A 14,967-nucleotide genomic window follows, 5' to 3' on the forward strand; every position below is an offset into this window, starting at 1 on the left:
AATCACTGTAAGCATCAAAACATCAGCACCAAAAATAACAATAACAACGGCAGCTACCCGGTGTCTGCCTTGGAGGAACTCAAGTTCATGAAGACATTTCTCCATTAATCCTCACCTCCTTCCTCTCTGGGACATACTTCAAATTATAATTAAGAACTGGGAGACTGAGAAAAATGCTGCAACCTTCCCCTGTTAGTGAGGTGCAGGGAGGGTCTGAACTGCTTGGTTCACGCTACCTGTTTTTTGCGGTACACGGGCCTCTCACTGTTGTGGCCTCTCCCGTTGCGCAGCACAGGCTCCGGACGCGTAGGCTCAGCGGCCACGGCCCACGGACCCAGCCGCTCTGCAGCACGTGGGATCCTCCCAGACCGGGGCACGAACCTGTGTCCCCTGCATCGGCAGGCAGACTCTCAACCACTGCGCCACCAGGGAAGCCCAACGCTACCTGTTTTTTAGATTTGTTTTATTGTTGTCTTTTAACATCCCCCCCATTAGTCAAACGCAAAATCTGAATAACAAAAGGAAGAAAATACTTCCCACCAACTTCCTACTCCTCCCGTTTTTAATATTCTAAACTCCTTTGCTCACTTTACTTTCTAGTGTTTACTTCCTGTCTAAATTCTAAAATGGAGAAGCCAGATACCTAGGGAATTCATAGAAAGAACACCTCCATTCTCTCGTTAAATATTAACACCAAACCAGCAAAGGGAAAAAAGGGAAAGTAAATTGCGTAACAGCCTTTCATATGTGATTTTTTAAAATCAAGAACTCCCTGTAAGGGATTTTAACCCCTTCATAAGACACTAATTAAAACTCTCTGGACATGAAGGGGGGGTGTTCTTGATCCTACTAGTATATGATTTTGACTGGCACATGCTTTTCATGTCATTCCATCTGGAACAAAAAGTAGCATGAGATTAATATTCTCATTTTGAGACTTTTTACTTAAAGGTCCTTCCTCAATCATTACAACTCAAAGGGAACATAGACAGCTCAATATGATTTGAGCTTAACTATTAGTAAACAGAAAGCTTGAACACTGTGAGATCTTTTTTAAAAAAGGAGGTTATATTATATTTGGGCAGGTGAAATTCTTCCCCCAGAAGCAAAACCTGCTCTATCTACAAAGTATTAAAACACATCCAGATTTTGTTGTAGGTTTACAATTCATAAGTGAATATGGGTCTTGGAAGGTGAAAATTCCAAATGGTCTTAGAAATTGATCCAATTTCATCCACTGGATTAGTCAACACAGTAGTCATCTTCCTAGATCAAAGATAAGCCAGGGCTCTTTTGGGTCAAATTCCTGACAAATGAGAAATTTTGGTGAGTGCACAGGTTGGGAATGCTTCACTTAATGCACCTCTGTTTGGGTGTGGCTCAAAAGTTTGCAGCCACCTCTGAGAGCCAGTGGTGCTTCCCTAGTTGGGCAATAGGTCACTAGGACAGGATGGCTGAAGAATCCTGTACAACAGGTATTGAGAGAAACAGGAAGAACTAGGTCCCAGGGCTGACTGACACCAACAGGCAACTATGAAAGCAGTCTACTGTATTATTATTTCCCAAGTGCATACCGGAGACCTGAGGTAGTTTCTGCCAGTGTTTGACCAGAATGGACAGACATAGCTGGGGCAGGAGATTATGACATGAAATGGGGGCTTGAATACACTCCTGGCTGAACTGGGGAAAGAAAGTGAATTTTCCCTCCTTACCTTTTGTTACCATATTTGTGTTGAAGCCCAAAAAGAGTCTAGGAAACACTGAACTAGCTAGCCTTCAGTTGAAAAGGAAAAAGCACAGAATCAGTCCCCAATTAACAATCAGTCCCCCAAACTTTCAGGAGAGGCAGGGCATTATCTTAAAGTCAAAAAGCAGCAGATGCCTAAAGCATATAGGGAATAAATAAAGGCTATAGGGGCTTTCTGGGCAATTTGCAGACTTGGTAATGACAGCTTTCTAATATCCTGCCACTTCTCAGACCATATCAGGTGCTTCCACAAACATTATCTCATTTAATAATCTCAACAACCCTGTACAATAGATACCATTACCCTGTTTTTACAGCGGAAACTGAGACTTGGGTGAGTTACATAAGGTCACACTGCTAATTAGTATCAGAACCGGCAGGAAAATTCAGGCTTGTCCAACCTTAATTAATTAATGAAGTAATTAATTTATTTGCTCTCCTTCTCTTCCCCTGTTCCTCCTTCCTCCCTCCCATTCTCCCTCCATTACCTCTTCAGTGGCTAAACTGGGAAGAGCCTATCTGTATGAAAGATCTCTTCGATGGAAGGTCTTACCCTTCTTATGAAGCATCTATTATGAGCACCTCTCAGCTGGGCTTTTTTTCCTCTTATAAATGAAGAACTAATTTGATCCAATATTTTCAGTTTCCATTTCAAACGTATGGCCAAACTTAGTCTACATATCCTCTGGAGAGTCTCAGATCAACTTACAGTTGACAAACAGGTCTAACACACGGAATACGGGGCTAACATAGCTATATCTGACCATGTCTCTGTCTTATGCCCAGTGATAGTAAAAGTTCATACTTAAACAACAATTTCTTTAGTTAGAACTCCAATGGCCTGTGCCTAACTGGGTGAGCCTAGTTACTGACTGTTCTACTGCATGTGATGACTGCTCATGGTGACTGCCTCCTTCTGTATTTTTGCTCTTATGACTCAGTGCAATTTAAAATATCCCTGGGCTTAATACAGTCTCAGAAGCCGATTTCCAAAGAACACTAATCCCCTTAAAATAGAAGCTTTCAAATGGCATTACTGTTCATCAACACCAGGAGTGTTTTCAGCCTGCCTAGCATGGCACTGCTCTCTATACAGGCAGTAGCTGAGTAAAATTCCGGGCCAGATTCCCTAAGGGGAAAACTACAAAAGGAACCTGTAAAACTGTTGATGAATTGTTTTCCTAGTTCTCTCCTATTTTCAATGCATTTTGCCACAGCTGAACTTTTTCCTGCTGTAGCTCAATACAGGATACCCACTTTGGGAACAGACTAATCCTCCAGCTTTTAGCAGCAAGTTAAATATATGTTAAACCATTTTACTGTGTGACCTGGCAGAAGTCACTTTCTCTCTCTGGGGCTCAGTGTACTCATCTGTAGAATGAGATTAGACTAGATATCTAAGGGCCCCTTCTACCTCTGAAGTACTAAAGTGAACCCTGTTGCCACTAACAAATCTGTAATAATGCTCTAATGGGATGAAGAGATTAGCTGGATAAGGAGAATCTGAAGTCAGCACAGATCCCATCACTAAAAAAAAAATGTCTAATTCTTGTCTCCTACCTTCCCAAATTCATGATCCCACTTATATCTAAGAGTCCAATACAAAGCTCAAAGACTAAGTACCTAGTTACTGTCCCAAGGTTGAGATGGAGTTCAGATCCGAGCTCAGCTACAATGACTTCCTGGGCTAAGTGCATGTGGGTGCTGAAGAAACACTCTTCCGTCATGGCGCCATCACGTGGGTGCTGAGAGGTTTCTGAATGCTTCTGATTATTCCAAAGTAGATGGTCTTGGGCAAAACTCTTTACCCTGGTGCTACTCACTGGGGTAGAGACCAATGAGAAGCACATTAATTGAGTGACAGTGTTGAGAAGGGCCTCTGAAAAGGGGGAAATCAGGACGGGGGTGGAGGTTTACTTAAATAGGGGGTCCCCTATTACTTACCTACACCTGAGAAAACTAGTGTAGATACTAGCTTGAGAAAACTTTCTAGAACTTGTGCATTCACAGAATTTTACAGAATATGTTAAAACAGGGACAACTTTTAGGAAAATATAGACTGTGACCTGGAAAAGGCCTAATACCTCTTGCTAATAAAGTCAATGCTTCTTAGAGCTAGCCTACAGGTTAGTTTTTCAATCATACAGATGTCAGGTTTGAGTTTGGGAAAAAAACTTGTTCTGGTATGAAAAGAACACAGGTTTTGGAGTCAGATAAAACTGGGTTTGATTCCTGGCTTTACCACTAACAGAGTAATCTTTGGCAAAACTTAAAAACCTCACTGGGCCTCAATTTCCTCATCTGTAAAATGGGGTAATACAATGCACCTGCAGGGACATTGTGAGGATTAGCAAATATACATGAAGCATCCAGCACTATGCACATCATAGAAGTTTAGTGAGAGAAGCTGCCAGAGGTAGAGTCCTCCTCCTCCTCATTTAATACTGTGCATGGCCTCCCTCCTGTCAACTCAGATGTTAGTAAAATAAACTACAGCAGAGAAAATAAGCAGAAATGCATCTAGAGCAGCCATGTACGCGTTAACTGGTTTCTTGGTCACAGAAGAGTCCCTTAAGTCCATCCCTCCCTACTTCCTTCCTAGACAAAAAGCCAAGCCTGTAACAGAGTAGAAACAGAAATTAGCAAAGAGAGGCTGCTGCAGGCAGCTCACTAAGAGTGCGGAGAATATGTGGAAAGGAGAAAGAACAAACTAAAAAAGGCAGACGACAGAAGTTTAAAAAGCAAGCTGCCTAGGACCATTTATTGCAGAGGCATGTAAGATGACACCCTCACTGAGCTGAGAGTATAGCTCTAAGAACACTACTTTTTTTTTTTTTTTTAACACTACTGTTTTAAGCTATTTCCAATCATGTTAGGCTCAATGTAACTACTCTGTTAAAAGAAGGTAGAGAAATTCTGCAAAAACACTTAAAATGTTAAAAGTTTTGGTGCTTAAAAGAATAAACTACAATCTGTGGGGAAAACCTCACTTATGTAGAACAGTTCAAAGACCAACAAAATTAGATAAATATATTTACCGTGTAAAGACATATGGAACGGAGGAGAAATCCCTTACTGCTCTATACATGGAAATACTGGTGTGACGAAATAGTTGAGTAAAACAGTTGTGACTTTTCCACTGCTTTTCTTGGGAAAAAAAAAAGATTCAAGATTCTGTTTTAAGGAAAGACCATTTTCAAGCTGCAGTGATTTGACAGTCAGATTACACATGACATTATGTATCCCTCTCGCCCCCTCTGTTTTTGAAAATTCACAAGTTTCCTTTATTCTCTCTTCATTCCATAAAACAAGTCATTCACTTACTACCAAGAACCCAAAATGCAATGAAAGAAATGCACTTCTCCTTAACGTCATACGTGGCTTGGACATGATTCTTTCAATGAGGTAATAATGAGGACCTAAACTTCTGTCCTGTGAATTATTTTAAATGGATACAAAGGAGGCCTTGGGAGACTCGTTTTTCCTCCCTGATTTTCTCACGCTGGCCTACACCTGACTTGAAGACGTAACAAACTCTATATGAGTTTTAAGCTCTGGAAGAATTAAAAAACTGGAATGTTTTGCTATCTTTTCAAAATAAAGGGGTCAAAGCAACTGACCGTGGAACGCCCAGGTCTCCATGTTCAGAGGGGTGTATTTTAATTGCAGCAGTAGCAGCTGCTACCTAACATCAATCAAGCACTTACCGGGCCAGGCACTGAGCTATGTGCTTTATTATTTCATTGAAAGGGCACAATAATCTTATGAAGGACTATTATTATTTCTATGTTAGAGATGAGAAAATCAAGACTTAGAGAAGTTAAGAATCTTGCCCCGTTTTCAAGGTTAGTAAGTGGCAGAACTAGAATTTGAACCCGGGAGTTAGGTTTAATGTAGTACAAAGGACCAGGTGTTTTATTTTTAGAGTCCATCTGAGTATTAGATTGCTCGCTGCTTTAGAAACTGTCTTCTGAGTAATTAAAGAATATACAAAACAATGAAATAAGAATAGTCATATACTTGCTTTTAGAACTTCATTTCTCTCTCCCACACTTCTCTGTTCTTCTCCCTTAAGTCTTAAGTCAGAACCGAAGGACAGAAGAGTGAAGATAAGAGGTAGGACTGAGTGATTGATTAGCGTTTTCTCCATCTGAAAACAGCTTGCTGAGGTAGCTCCTTTCAGAGCTAACTGATACACACGAACAATTTATTTCAGGCCCTGAAATTATCTCATAAAAGTAAACTTAAAAAAAAAATCACTTTTATTATATATTTTTTTACAGGAGGTAAAGGGACCTTAAGAGACTGTCTGTTCAATCCTTGACATTATAGTAAAAGTACTGAGGATTCCCTGTAGATCGTAACTGGGACAAAACCACAATCCAGGCCTTTCAGGGCCTAACCTGTGGCTGGTAACAGGCTGTGTGGCTCCTGTAATATTGGCCCTTAATCTGTACCAGTGAGGTGGCCTGGCTCTGGCTGACAAAGTTTGGATCTGAATGAGTACTCCACGTGGATATTATTTCTATCTGCACGTGATGGAAGCAAGGGGAAGGGACACACATTTGGAGAAAAGCTTAGAGTGGTCTAATGTGAATACAGTTTGTAATGTGAAACACAAAAAAGAGACCAGCTTCTACCTTTAGCAGATTATGACTCAAAGCACTTAGTCCTTTGCGAATTCTCTAACTATTGTAGAACGATTTCACGTTTAAGTCCACTCTCGTTCAAACATTTGCCAATTCATAAAAGTAACAGACAGGCTTATCTGGATTTATTTCCAGTCTAATCTTTCTATACCAATTGCCCAGATAAGTGTGTTTAAAGTCAAATATCTACAAGGTTCATTACATTTTGGCTGGGCTATATCTCTGATTTCTACAGAGTTCAGAGGGCTATAGATCTTTTAAATTCAATGTATTATAACTATAGGCTGCAATTGTTTGTGGTTCTGTGATTATAAATAAGTAGGTGGAATGCCTTAGAAAGCTTGGGCTTCATTTGAAATTTGAAGACTAGAGGGCTACAGTAATCATTACCCCCTGACTGAAACACTCCACTCGTGTGTGATCTTGGGAGTCATTTAACTCTGCTTGCCTCTCTTTTGCTCTCTATGATAAGAACTCATGCAAACATCACGTAATGTATCTAAAGTGCTGTGAATACTCCAGAGAAAGACACTGTACCAAGACCTTTTAAAGCTACTCCCCAGTATCCAAAGGGAGGTGAACCTAAACATAAATAATTGAGGATTTTAATTCCACGTAACTTACCTATATCGCTCCTCCTGTAAGGCCTGCATTATTAATGAGTAGTCCCTCTGATAATGTTCCTTGAGGGTCTCAAAGGATTCCTCTAGTCTGGCCTGGGTCTCCCGGATCTCCTGGATCTCATGTAGTAGTGCATCAAATCCTGAGCTCTGCATGTCCAGGGTGTTTGTTTTGGAGCTGGATGCTCCTACAGCAATGCCTCCAGCGGTGCTGTTGGCTCCCACCGAGCCTGACGTGGCACTAGAACAATCTTCCTCACTACCATATTTGGGGCTGGACTGAAAGTTTGAAATTACTCCCAAAGCCTTTCCCGCATCATCCACTTGCCCTTCCTCTAAAGAGTCCTTCAGGTTAGGGATATTGTCTGCACTGCCAAACTTATTCCGAATTAGTGAAGCGATCTCTCTGGGCTTAGAGACCACGGCCCCTGCTGCTGAATGGGTTGCCTGGGAGAAGCTGGAGAGTCCACCTTTAACACTGTCCACTACACCTTCACTGAAGCCGGTCACCTTTGCTCCCACATCCTTCAGACCCTGGTGCATGTCCCTGAAGACATCCTTTGGCTGCCGGGGGATCCCATTCTGCTCCACCTCTCGGAGCTTCCTATGGTAGTGCTCAAGCTTCTTTTGTAGTTGGAGGATGGTCTGGGCAGATTTCTGGTTCTTCTTCTCAAAAACCTGCTTGATACGAGCGGCCTGCTGCTTGTCCGCACTGTTGGCAAGCTTTAGGTACTCGGCAACGTTGTCGTCCCGGGCTGTTTGTGCAATCTTGATTTGTTCTGTGAGCTTCAGGATCTTCTGCTGCAAGTGAGCAATAGCAGCCTTTGTGCGCTGAGGGTCTGGTGTTCCATCCACAGCGTCTGTGTGGAGGCTGCCATCAGTGCTGGAGGCCACCGCACTGGAAGTCTGGGGGAGGCTGCTTAGTTCCAACCGCTCGATCTAGCATAAAAGCAAGAGGAGGATGTTAGAAGGAGCCCAAAAGGAGTAGCTCTCCAGAATCAATGGGCCCAAATGTATTGAAATTTTACTTACTCAGCACCGATAGCTGACCTAATTCCTCCTGTCCTGTACAAGCCCCATCTCCCTCTTGGATACTGTCCTCATACAAGTACCCTTTGCTTTAAGCATGAGTTCTATTTAAGTCTTTTGCTTTAAGCAAAAAGACTTACACAAGATGTAAACTGGGGGTATTCTTCCTTTGCTAGAGGATTTATTACAGTATTTCTTCAAATAATAAACCTCTCCTAGTGGGTTTAAAGCATGAATTAATTCACAAACATTCAACACACATATTTTTGTTTAGAAGCATATCTATGTACAACAAAGTACATCTGTATTTCAATTTAATTATATATCATCTTAGTATTCAGATATCACTGTATTCCAATTCATGCTTTCAGATTACGGTCATCTGAAAATGTTGGCGAGAAAAGGTAATTTAAGTGGCTAGATATAAAAATCCAATTGTTATCACAGTGTCTTTTTATCAAATCATGTCAAGGTTGATGCAATCATTCTCTCTGTTCTATTAGGGGCACTTAATGGGTAGCTGCAGACAGGTGAAGGAGGGAATGGGAGGGTACTGCTGAAAGGGCAAGGATGAACGTGGTATGCTCTTGAGAGTTAAAATCCCAAATCACAAGTAAATGTGATAAACTTAGGCAAGATAACATAGACAGTCAGGGACACAGACAGTAAGAGGTTAGTAATTAACAAGTCAATGACTAAGTTCAGACCTTTTGAAGCTCAAATTTTGTGAGTTCTATCTAGCGAAAGATTTTTATTAGGCAAGGGACTCCAAAACACATACAATGACTATCCTCTGGTATGCATGAGTGATCATTCAAGGAAGTTGAAGAAAAAGACAAGTTGTTCAGATTTGAAAACTTACACTATAATGCTTCAAAGCCATTAGCCAAAGCTAAGGGGAGGTCATGTTTCTCTAACTCAGAAGAAAGAAGTCCTTCAAGAAGGCGCCCCTGGGTGTGGCTTGTGGTGGTGAATTAGGGAAGGGCCCATGGAAAGAGGCTTTAGAAACTTACTCTCTATTGAGTAGTAACCGAAATAAATAATAAAATAACAATTGCTGGGAAACAAAAATTCCCAGTAGGAGTGACAGTGTACAAGTTTACCATCCCGGAGACTAAGGGCACACTCTTTTCCTTGGTTCCCATCTCTAATCTGTCACCAGTAAACAATCTGCTAGGAAGAACTATATGTAGGTTACTCTCATATTTTAAAAAGTTGAATTAATTCTATAATGACAATAATAAAACAAATCTGAAATATTCATGAAATGCTGATAATTAACTTGTCAGTCTAGAGATGCATTCTCCCTTTTTTCATCTTGGCTGTATCTCCTCAGTTTTACTGTCTGAGCACGGACTATGCCAATCTCTAAAACACATTTAGTTCGTTACTGGATTCAATATATTACTACTAATGTGAACAGAAACAATATTATTTTCCTTCTAGATGAACAAATGTGAAATACTGTACATTTAAATAAAAGCAAAAGAATAATTTAAAACTGAAATGAATAACAAAAATGACATTGGCTCCACTAATAAAAAGAATATGCAGAATAGTTAGGGACTAGCACAGTAACTGTTTTGTGTCACTTCTCCATCTGTCCTGTTCATCTTTAGGTGCGTGCTAATAAGCAGTGAAAGGGCCAGAGGGAAGGCAGCAGAAGAGAGGATGAGTCAGAGTTCCAGATAAACCAAGTCGCCAAGACTTGCAAGAGAAGCTCCTGGAAACCCACTCTCTTCAGTTCCTTCGGTTCACTCTCTTAAGCTGTACAGAGTTCCCATTGTGTGATTTTCTTTCTGAATGGAATTTCAGATCCCATAACTATAGTATGTAATATGACCCTGATTGTGTACTTATGTTTAATAGCTCAAAATCTACCACAGTATAAAAGGAAAGCAATATGAAACATCTCTGAGCTTCCCTGGTGGCGCAGTGGTTGAGAGTCCGCCTGCCGATGCAGGGGACACGGGTTCGTGCCGCGGTCCGGGAAGATCCCACATGACACGGAGCGGCTGGGCCCATGAGCCATGGCCGCTAAGCCTGCGCGTCCAGAGCCTGTGTTCCGCAATGGGAGAGGCCACAGCAGTGAGAGGCCCACATACCGCAAAAAAAAAAAAAAAAAATATATATATATATATGAAACGTCTCTAGATCTAAGACTACAAGCTTATGCATGGTCTAGTTTTCTCAGGTTCTTTCTTATTACTTGAATATCAACTTATATGCATTCTTGTTGTCTAAAGAAGTGTAGACATGGAAATCAAGTTTAACTGTTACCCTGGAAGGACAGAAATTGATCATACTGCTCAAAAGATGGCTTTGGGACTAGAATTAAGGTTTGTTGTTGTTTTCTAAATTATTATTTATTTATCAAAAACTAGTTGATTTACAATGTTGTGTTAATTTCTGCTGTACAGCAAAATGATTCAGTTACACATATATAATACATTCTTTTTTTTATTTTTTTCCATTATGGTCTATCACAGAATACTGAATATAGTTCCCTGTACCATATAGTAGGACCTTGTTGTTAGAATCAAGGTTTGATTACATCTCTAAAATTGAAAAAACCTGAATAAAGTTTCAATATAATTATTTACAAATCATCAGTTTAGATGTGTCTTTATTTCCCTGCACAGTAACTACAGAAATAAACCAGACTGTCTTTACTCCGACTTCTGTCCTACCTGGCTGTTCGGAGCCCCACTATGTCCTTCCAGTGTGTGACTCCCACTTAGAATCATCAATATGGCTGCAAGAGCACAGCTGACAGAATCCACTGTCCTCGGCCTTGAGAAAGAAAGCTAACCCACAGCTTCAGCAGGAGGGTAGTTTACACTTGAAACCATGAATCACTGGATTACTCAGTAACTCCTCCCAATCCTGGCAGGCACTGTTCTTAAAAAGGAAGGCGAGAGAGAGCAGGAAATCAGGAGAGGAGAGGAGGGGAGGGGAGGGGAGAGAAAGAGGAGGAAAGAGAAAGATATATTGAACTACAGAATTATAGGACAGGGGTTGTGCATACTCTCTCGGTATCTTTTGAATTATGAACCAAGTCCTTGGTGGCCTGAATACTTAGCGCTGGAAGGGCCTGACTTAGCTTTGAGTTGTGAACGTACCAAGTGAAAAGTTCTCTTTTCCAACAGTCTTTGCTAGCATACTAGGCTATCCACATAAAACAACATAAAATTAGATTCCTACTTCACTCCAGACAAACAACTATTGCAAATTTGAAATGTGTAATTGCAAATGTGAAAAGCAAATTTAAAACGCTTTAGAAGGCAGTACTGGAAAATAGGAAAGGGTTTTCTTATACAGGAAAAGGCATAGATCAGAAAAACAAGACTATTAAGTCTGGCTACATTTAGTGTAGCAGTGAAGCATGGATTCTGGCATAAACTGCTTGGGTTGGAAACTGGCTTTGCTACTTACTAGCCATGTGACATTGGGCAAGTTATTTAACCTCTGTCTATATCCATTTCATCAACTGTAAAATATGGATAATACTAATGCCCATTTTCAGAAGACTGTTGTGAGGAGGAAGTGAATCAATGAACATAAAAACTCTCAAAACAGTACCAGGCACAGTGTAAGCTGTTAGTACTGGCTATTATTTTTGTACCATGTAAGTGGTTCTTTTTGAAAAATTCAAATATTAAAAGATTCCAGAATATACTTCCTTCCAAGATCTTTCACATTTCAGGCATAAACTAGGGGATACGAAGAGCCTGAACCAAAGGAATAATGTAATTCAACATTACATAAAGTAACAATAGTCATCTTTCTTGACAGTTGGTCTTGTGGCTAGGCAGCTGGTTGCCTAATCTTCCAGTTCTCACAATAACCCTACAAAGTAGACACTGTTATCACTAATTTACAAGTGAACTGACTGTGAGGTGCCTCCTACTACCTTATCACTTGGCAATTTGACAACAGCAGCAGCAATATCACCCTCACAACAGGGTTTCCTATGACCATACTCCCTGAAGGGCTTTCAAATCTAATCATACCCACTAAATAGCAAGCAGCAGCCCACTTATTGCTGAGGTTAGAATTAATTTGTATAGAAAAAGCTAGGACCAAAAGTCAGTCAGTTAAACATATTTTGACTACTTATTATAAGTTAGGCAATATGCTACAAGGCTAGAGATATGGTCAGAAGCCACAATTAATATCTAACTGTTGCTATAACAAGCAGCCTATACTGCTTTGTTTGTACTTTGTCTCTTACTATTGAGAATTCATTGTTGAAATTATCTATTCACTGATCTGAATTAACTGACCAGAAAACAGCCCAAGAGAAAATTTTCAACAGCTATACCTCAAAACACTGATTAATCAAGGACAGAACTGGAGCCATCTACGGCAGAGTTTTGATAAAGCTTTATAATGGCTTTCAATTTTCATTTGCAAATATATTAAAGATCTGTCGACTTTCTCTAAGTGGATTAAAGTGTTAGAACACAGCAGGACCCAGCTCTGAGAACAGTGGAAACGGCAACACGGTGGAAGGGGCACTTTCAAGAGTAAAAGGACCTGGGTTCAAACCTGACTCTGTCACCTCACAGCTGTGTGTCTCTGGGCCATCTACTAGTTCTCTTTGAGCCTAAGTTTTCTCTTCCATACAATGGGGCTATCATTTTCTCATGAGATTATTTGAAAAGATGTTAAATGTGTGCTATGCCTGCCAAGCGAGGTAAGCATTCAAGAAGTTACCTTTTTCTATTCCTTACCTGGTTCATTACTCAAAATCCAAGATATGTATATTTTTAGCTAAAAAAGATTCAGAAATCCCTGACTTGACATTGCTATCTTCAATAAAAGCCACAGTCCCATTCTGCTTACTTAGTATGATGAAGTCATCTTATCTATGCTTTATAGAGTATTGTCTCTCTCAGGCAACCTCATACTCTGCACATTAAATAATCCGTATCTTTTCTGAGAAAATGAAGAAGGAATTTTACGATAAAAGAAGAAGGGGTTAGAGAGTGAGGAAGTCTTTGTAGTTAATCTGAAAACAAATACAAGCTTGACTATCTTGGTTTTTTTGAAAGTGTATCTTTTCCAAAGCCAATTTCACAGAATGGGTTGTGCCGTCGCCTGTGCAAGTTGACGCTGGGGCACCTGCAGACCACTGTTCTGCCAAATATTTTCTCAGAGATACGGTAGCCATGTTTCGAATCAAAATTGGAGTGTATGGTTCAATTCAAGTACACTTAGTGGGGGCAATAAGATAGAATATTTGATTTGGGGGAGGCCACTCCCCAAATCCAATACAAATGGTAATCCCTAGAGATTCTTAATCTTGGCCCTAAGAACCACACAGGAATCTACCTTCTAATCGATAATAAACATGAACAGGCTCTGGTTGGTCTTATAAGCTTTTCTTCTTCTGCCAGGCGGATTGTGTTGAGAACATAAAACACAAGAAAGAGTCCTGCCTTAGGTGTTACACAGCTCTGGATCTGAATTTTGCATCATCTCATTCAGGCTTGCCTTTCCACCTCCCCCATGTCTCATCCCTAACAAAAATAAAAGAAACCCCACAGTCTATCAGCACTTTGTGAAGAAAGTATATCTTAATCATGACAATGTTTTTTCACCTATCTCCACAGTCTCACTGTAGAAACAAATGCCCTTCCCTCCTCACAGTCAGCACAACTCTGTTGAGCAAATTTCTCCTGTGCGATTCTGACCGACGTTGAGTTTGCCATGCTGTGAAATGGAGAGTAGATCTCAAGTGGGTGTAAAAGAAAATAAAAATAGACTAAATTCCACTATCCCACAGCAAGCAAGCCTTTTCTCTAAGCATTCCATATTCTGCTTTGGACCTAAAACCAAGATTCAGGTCATAGTCTAAAAAACAGGCCTTTTCAGTTGTCATAAAATTTTTCCTTAATTTGATAAATAATTCTTATACAGACCGAAGAGTTTCCTATAAGTTCTAGGAATCACCTTTGCACTTTTTTTTACAGAGAACTTTAGTACATGAAACAACCCTAGGTTCCGTGGAGATGTGTCTGGATCACCACAGAGGGGAATAGTGAAGCCAAGTGAGCAGGACTCCTGGAACCCTGATTACCTCTTCTTTCATTTATTTTATATGGGTATCCTGGGAAATTTTTGCTTAGAAAAAGAAAAGGAAACAATGTTTTATTGCTTATTTTTAAAAAGTTTGACAGGGATGCAAGGATGGTTGAACATCTGCAAATTAACCAATGTGATAGACCACTCTAACAAAATGAAGGATAAAAATCATGTGATAATCTCCATAGATGCAGGAAAAGCATCTGACAAGATTCAACAGTCATTTTTGATAAAAAATTCTCAATAAAATGGGTACAAAAGGAGGATATGTCAATGTAATAAAGATCATATATGACAAACCCACAGCTAACATCATACTCGATGATGAAAAATAGAAAGCTCTCTCTCTAAGATCAGGAACAACACAAAGATGCCTACTCTCACTATCCTTATTCAACATGACATTGGAAATCCTAGCCAGACAATTAGATAAGAAAAAGAAATAGAAGGCATCCAAATTGGAAAGGAAAATGTAAAACCATCACTACTTGCACATGATATGATTTTAAACACAGAAAATCCTAAAGATTCCAAAAAACTACTAGAAATAATAAACGAATACAGTAAATTTGCAGGGTACAAAATCAGTATTGAAAGATCTGCTGCATTTCTATGCACTAATAATGAACTAGCAGAAAGAGAAAATAAGAAAACAATCCTATTTTCAAACACAACAAAAAGAATAAAATACCTAGGAATAAATTTAACCAAGGAGGTTAAAGACCTGTACACTGAAAACTATAAGACGTTGTTTAAAGAAATTGAAGAAAACACAAAGAAATGGAAAGATATTCCACGCTCATGAACTGAAAGAATTAACATTGTTAAAATG

The 14,967-nt window shown here is 39.9% G+C and overlaps 1 protein-coding gene across 10 annotated transcripts in view; it reads right to left on the reverse strand.

Moving 5' to 3' along the window:
- TMCC1 (transmembrane and coiled-coil domain family 1) overlaps positions 1-14,967 on the reverse strand; it is a 221,227-nt gene that overhangs the window by 14,727 nt on the left and 191,533 nt on the right. For all 10 annotated transcript variants that reach the window (XR_003796691.1, XM_029242590.1, XM_029242591.1 and 7 more), the window contains one exon: positions 7,021-7,955. Coding sequence is in view for 9 of the 10 variants with exons in the window: in XM_029242590.1 (XP_029098423.1) it covers positions 7,021-7,955 (935 nt within the window). In the remaining variant the exon portion in view is untranslated. The remainder of the gene's footprint in view (positions 1-7,020; positions 7,956-14,967) is intronic.

This window comes from Monodon monoceros, unplaced genomic scaffold, assembly GCF_005190385.1.
Source record: "Monodon monoceros isolate NGI ecotype Baffin Bay Population unplaced genomic scaffold, NGI_Narwhal_1 Super_Scaffold_3, whole genome shotgun sequence".
NCBI lineage: Eukaryota > Metazoa > Chordata > Mammalia > Artiodactyla > Monodontidae > Monodon > Monodon monoceros.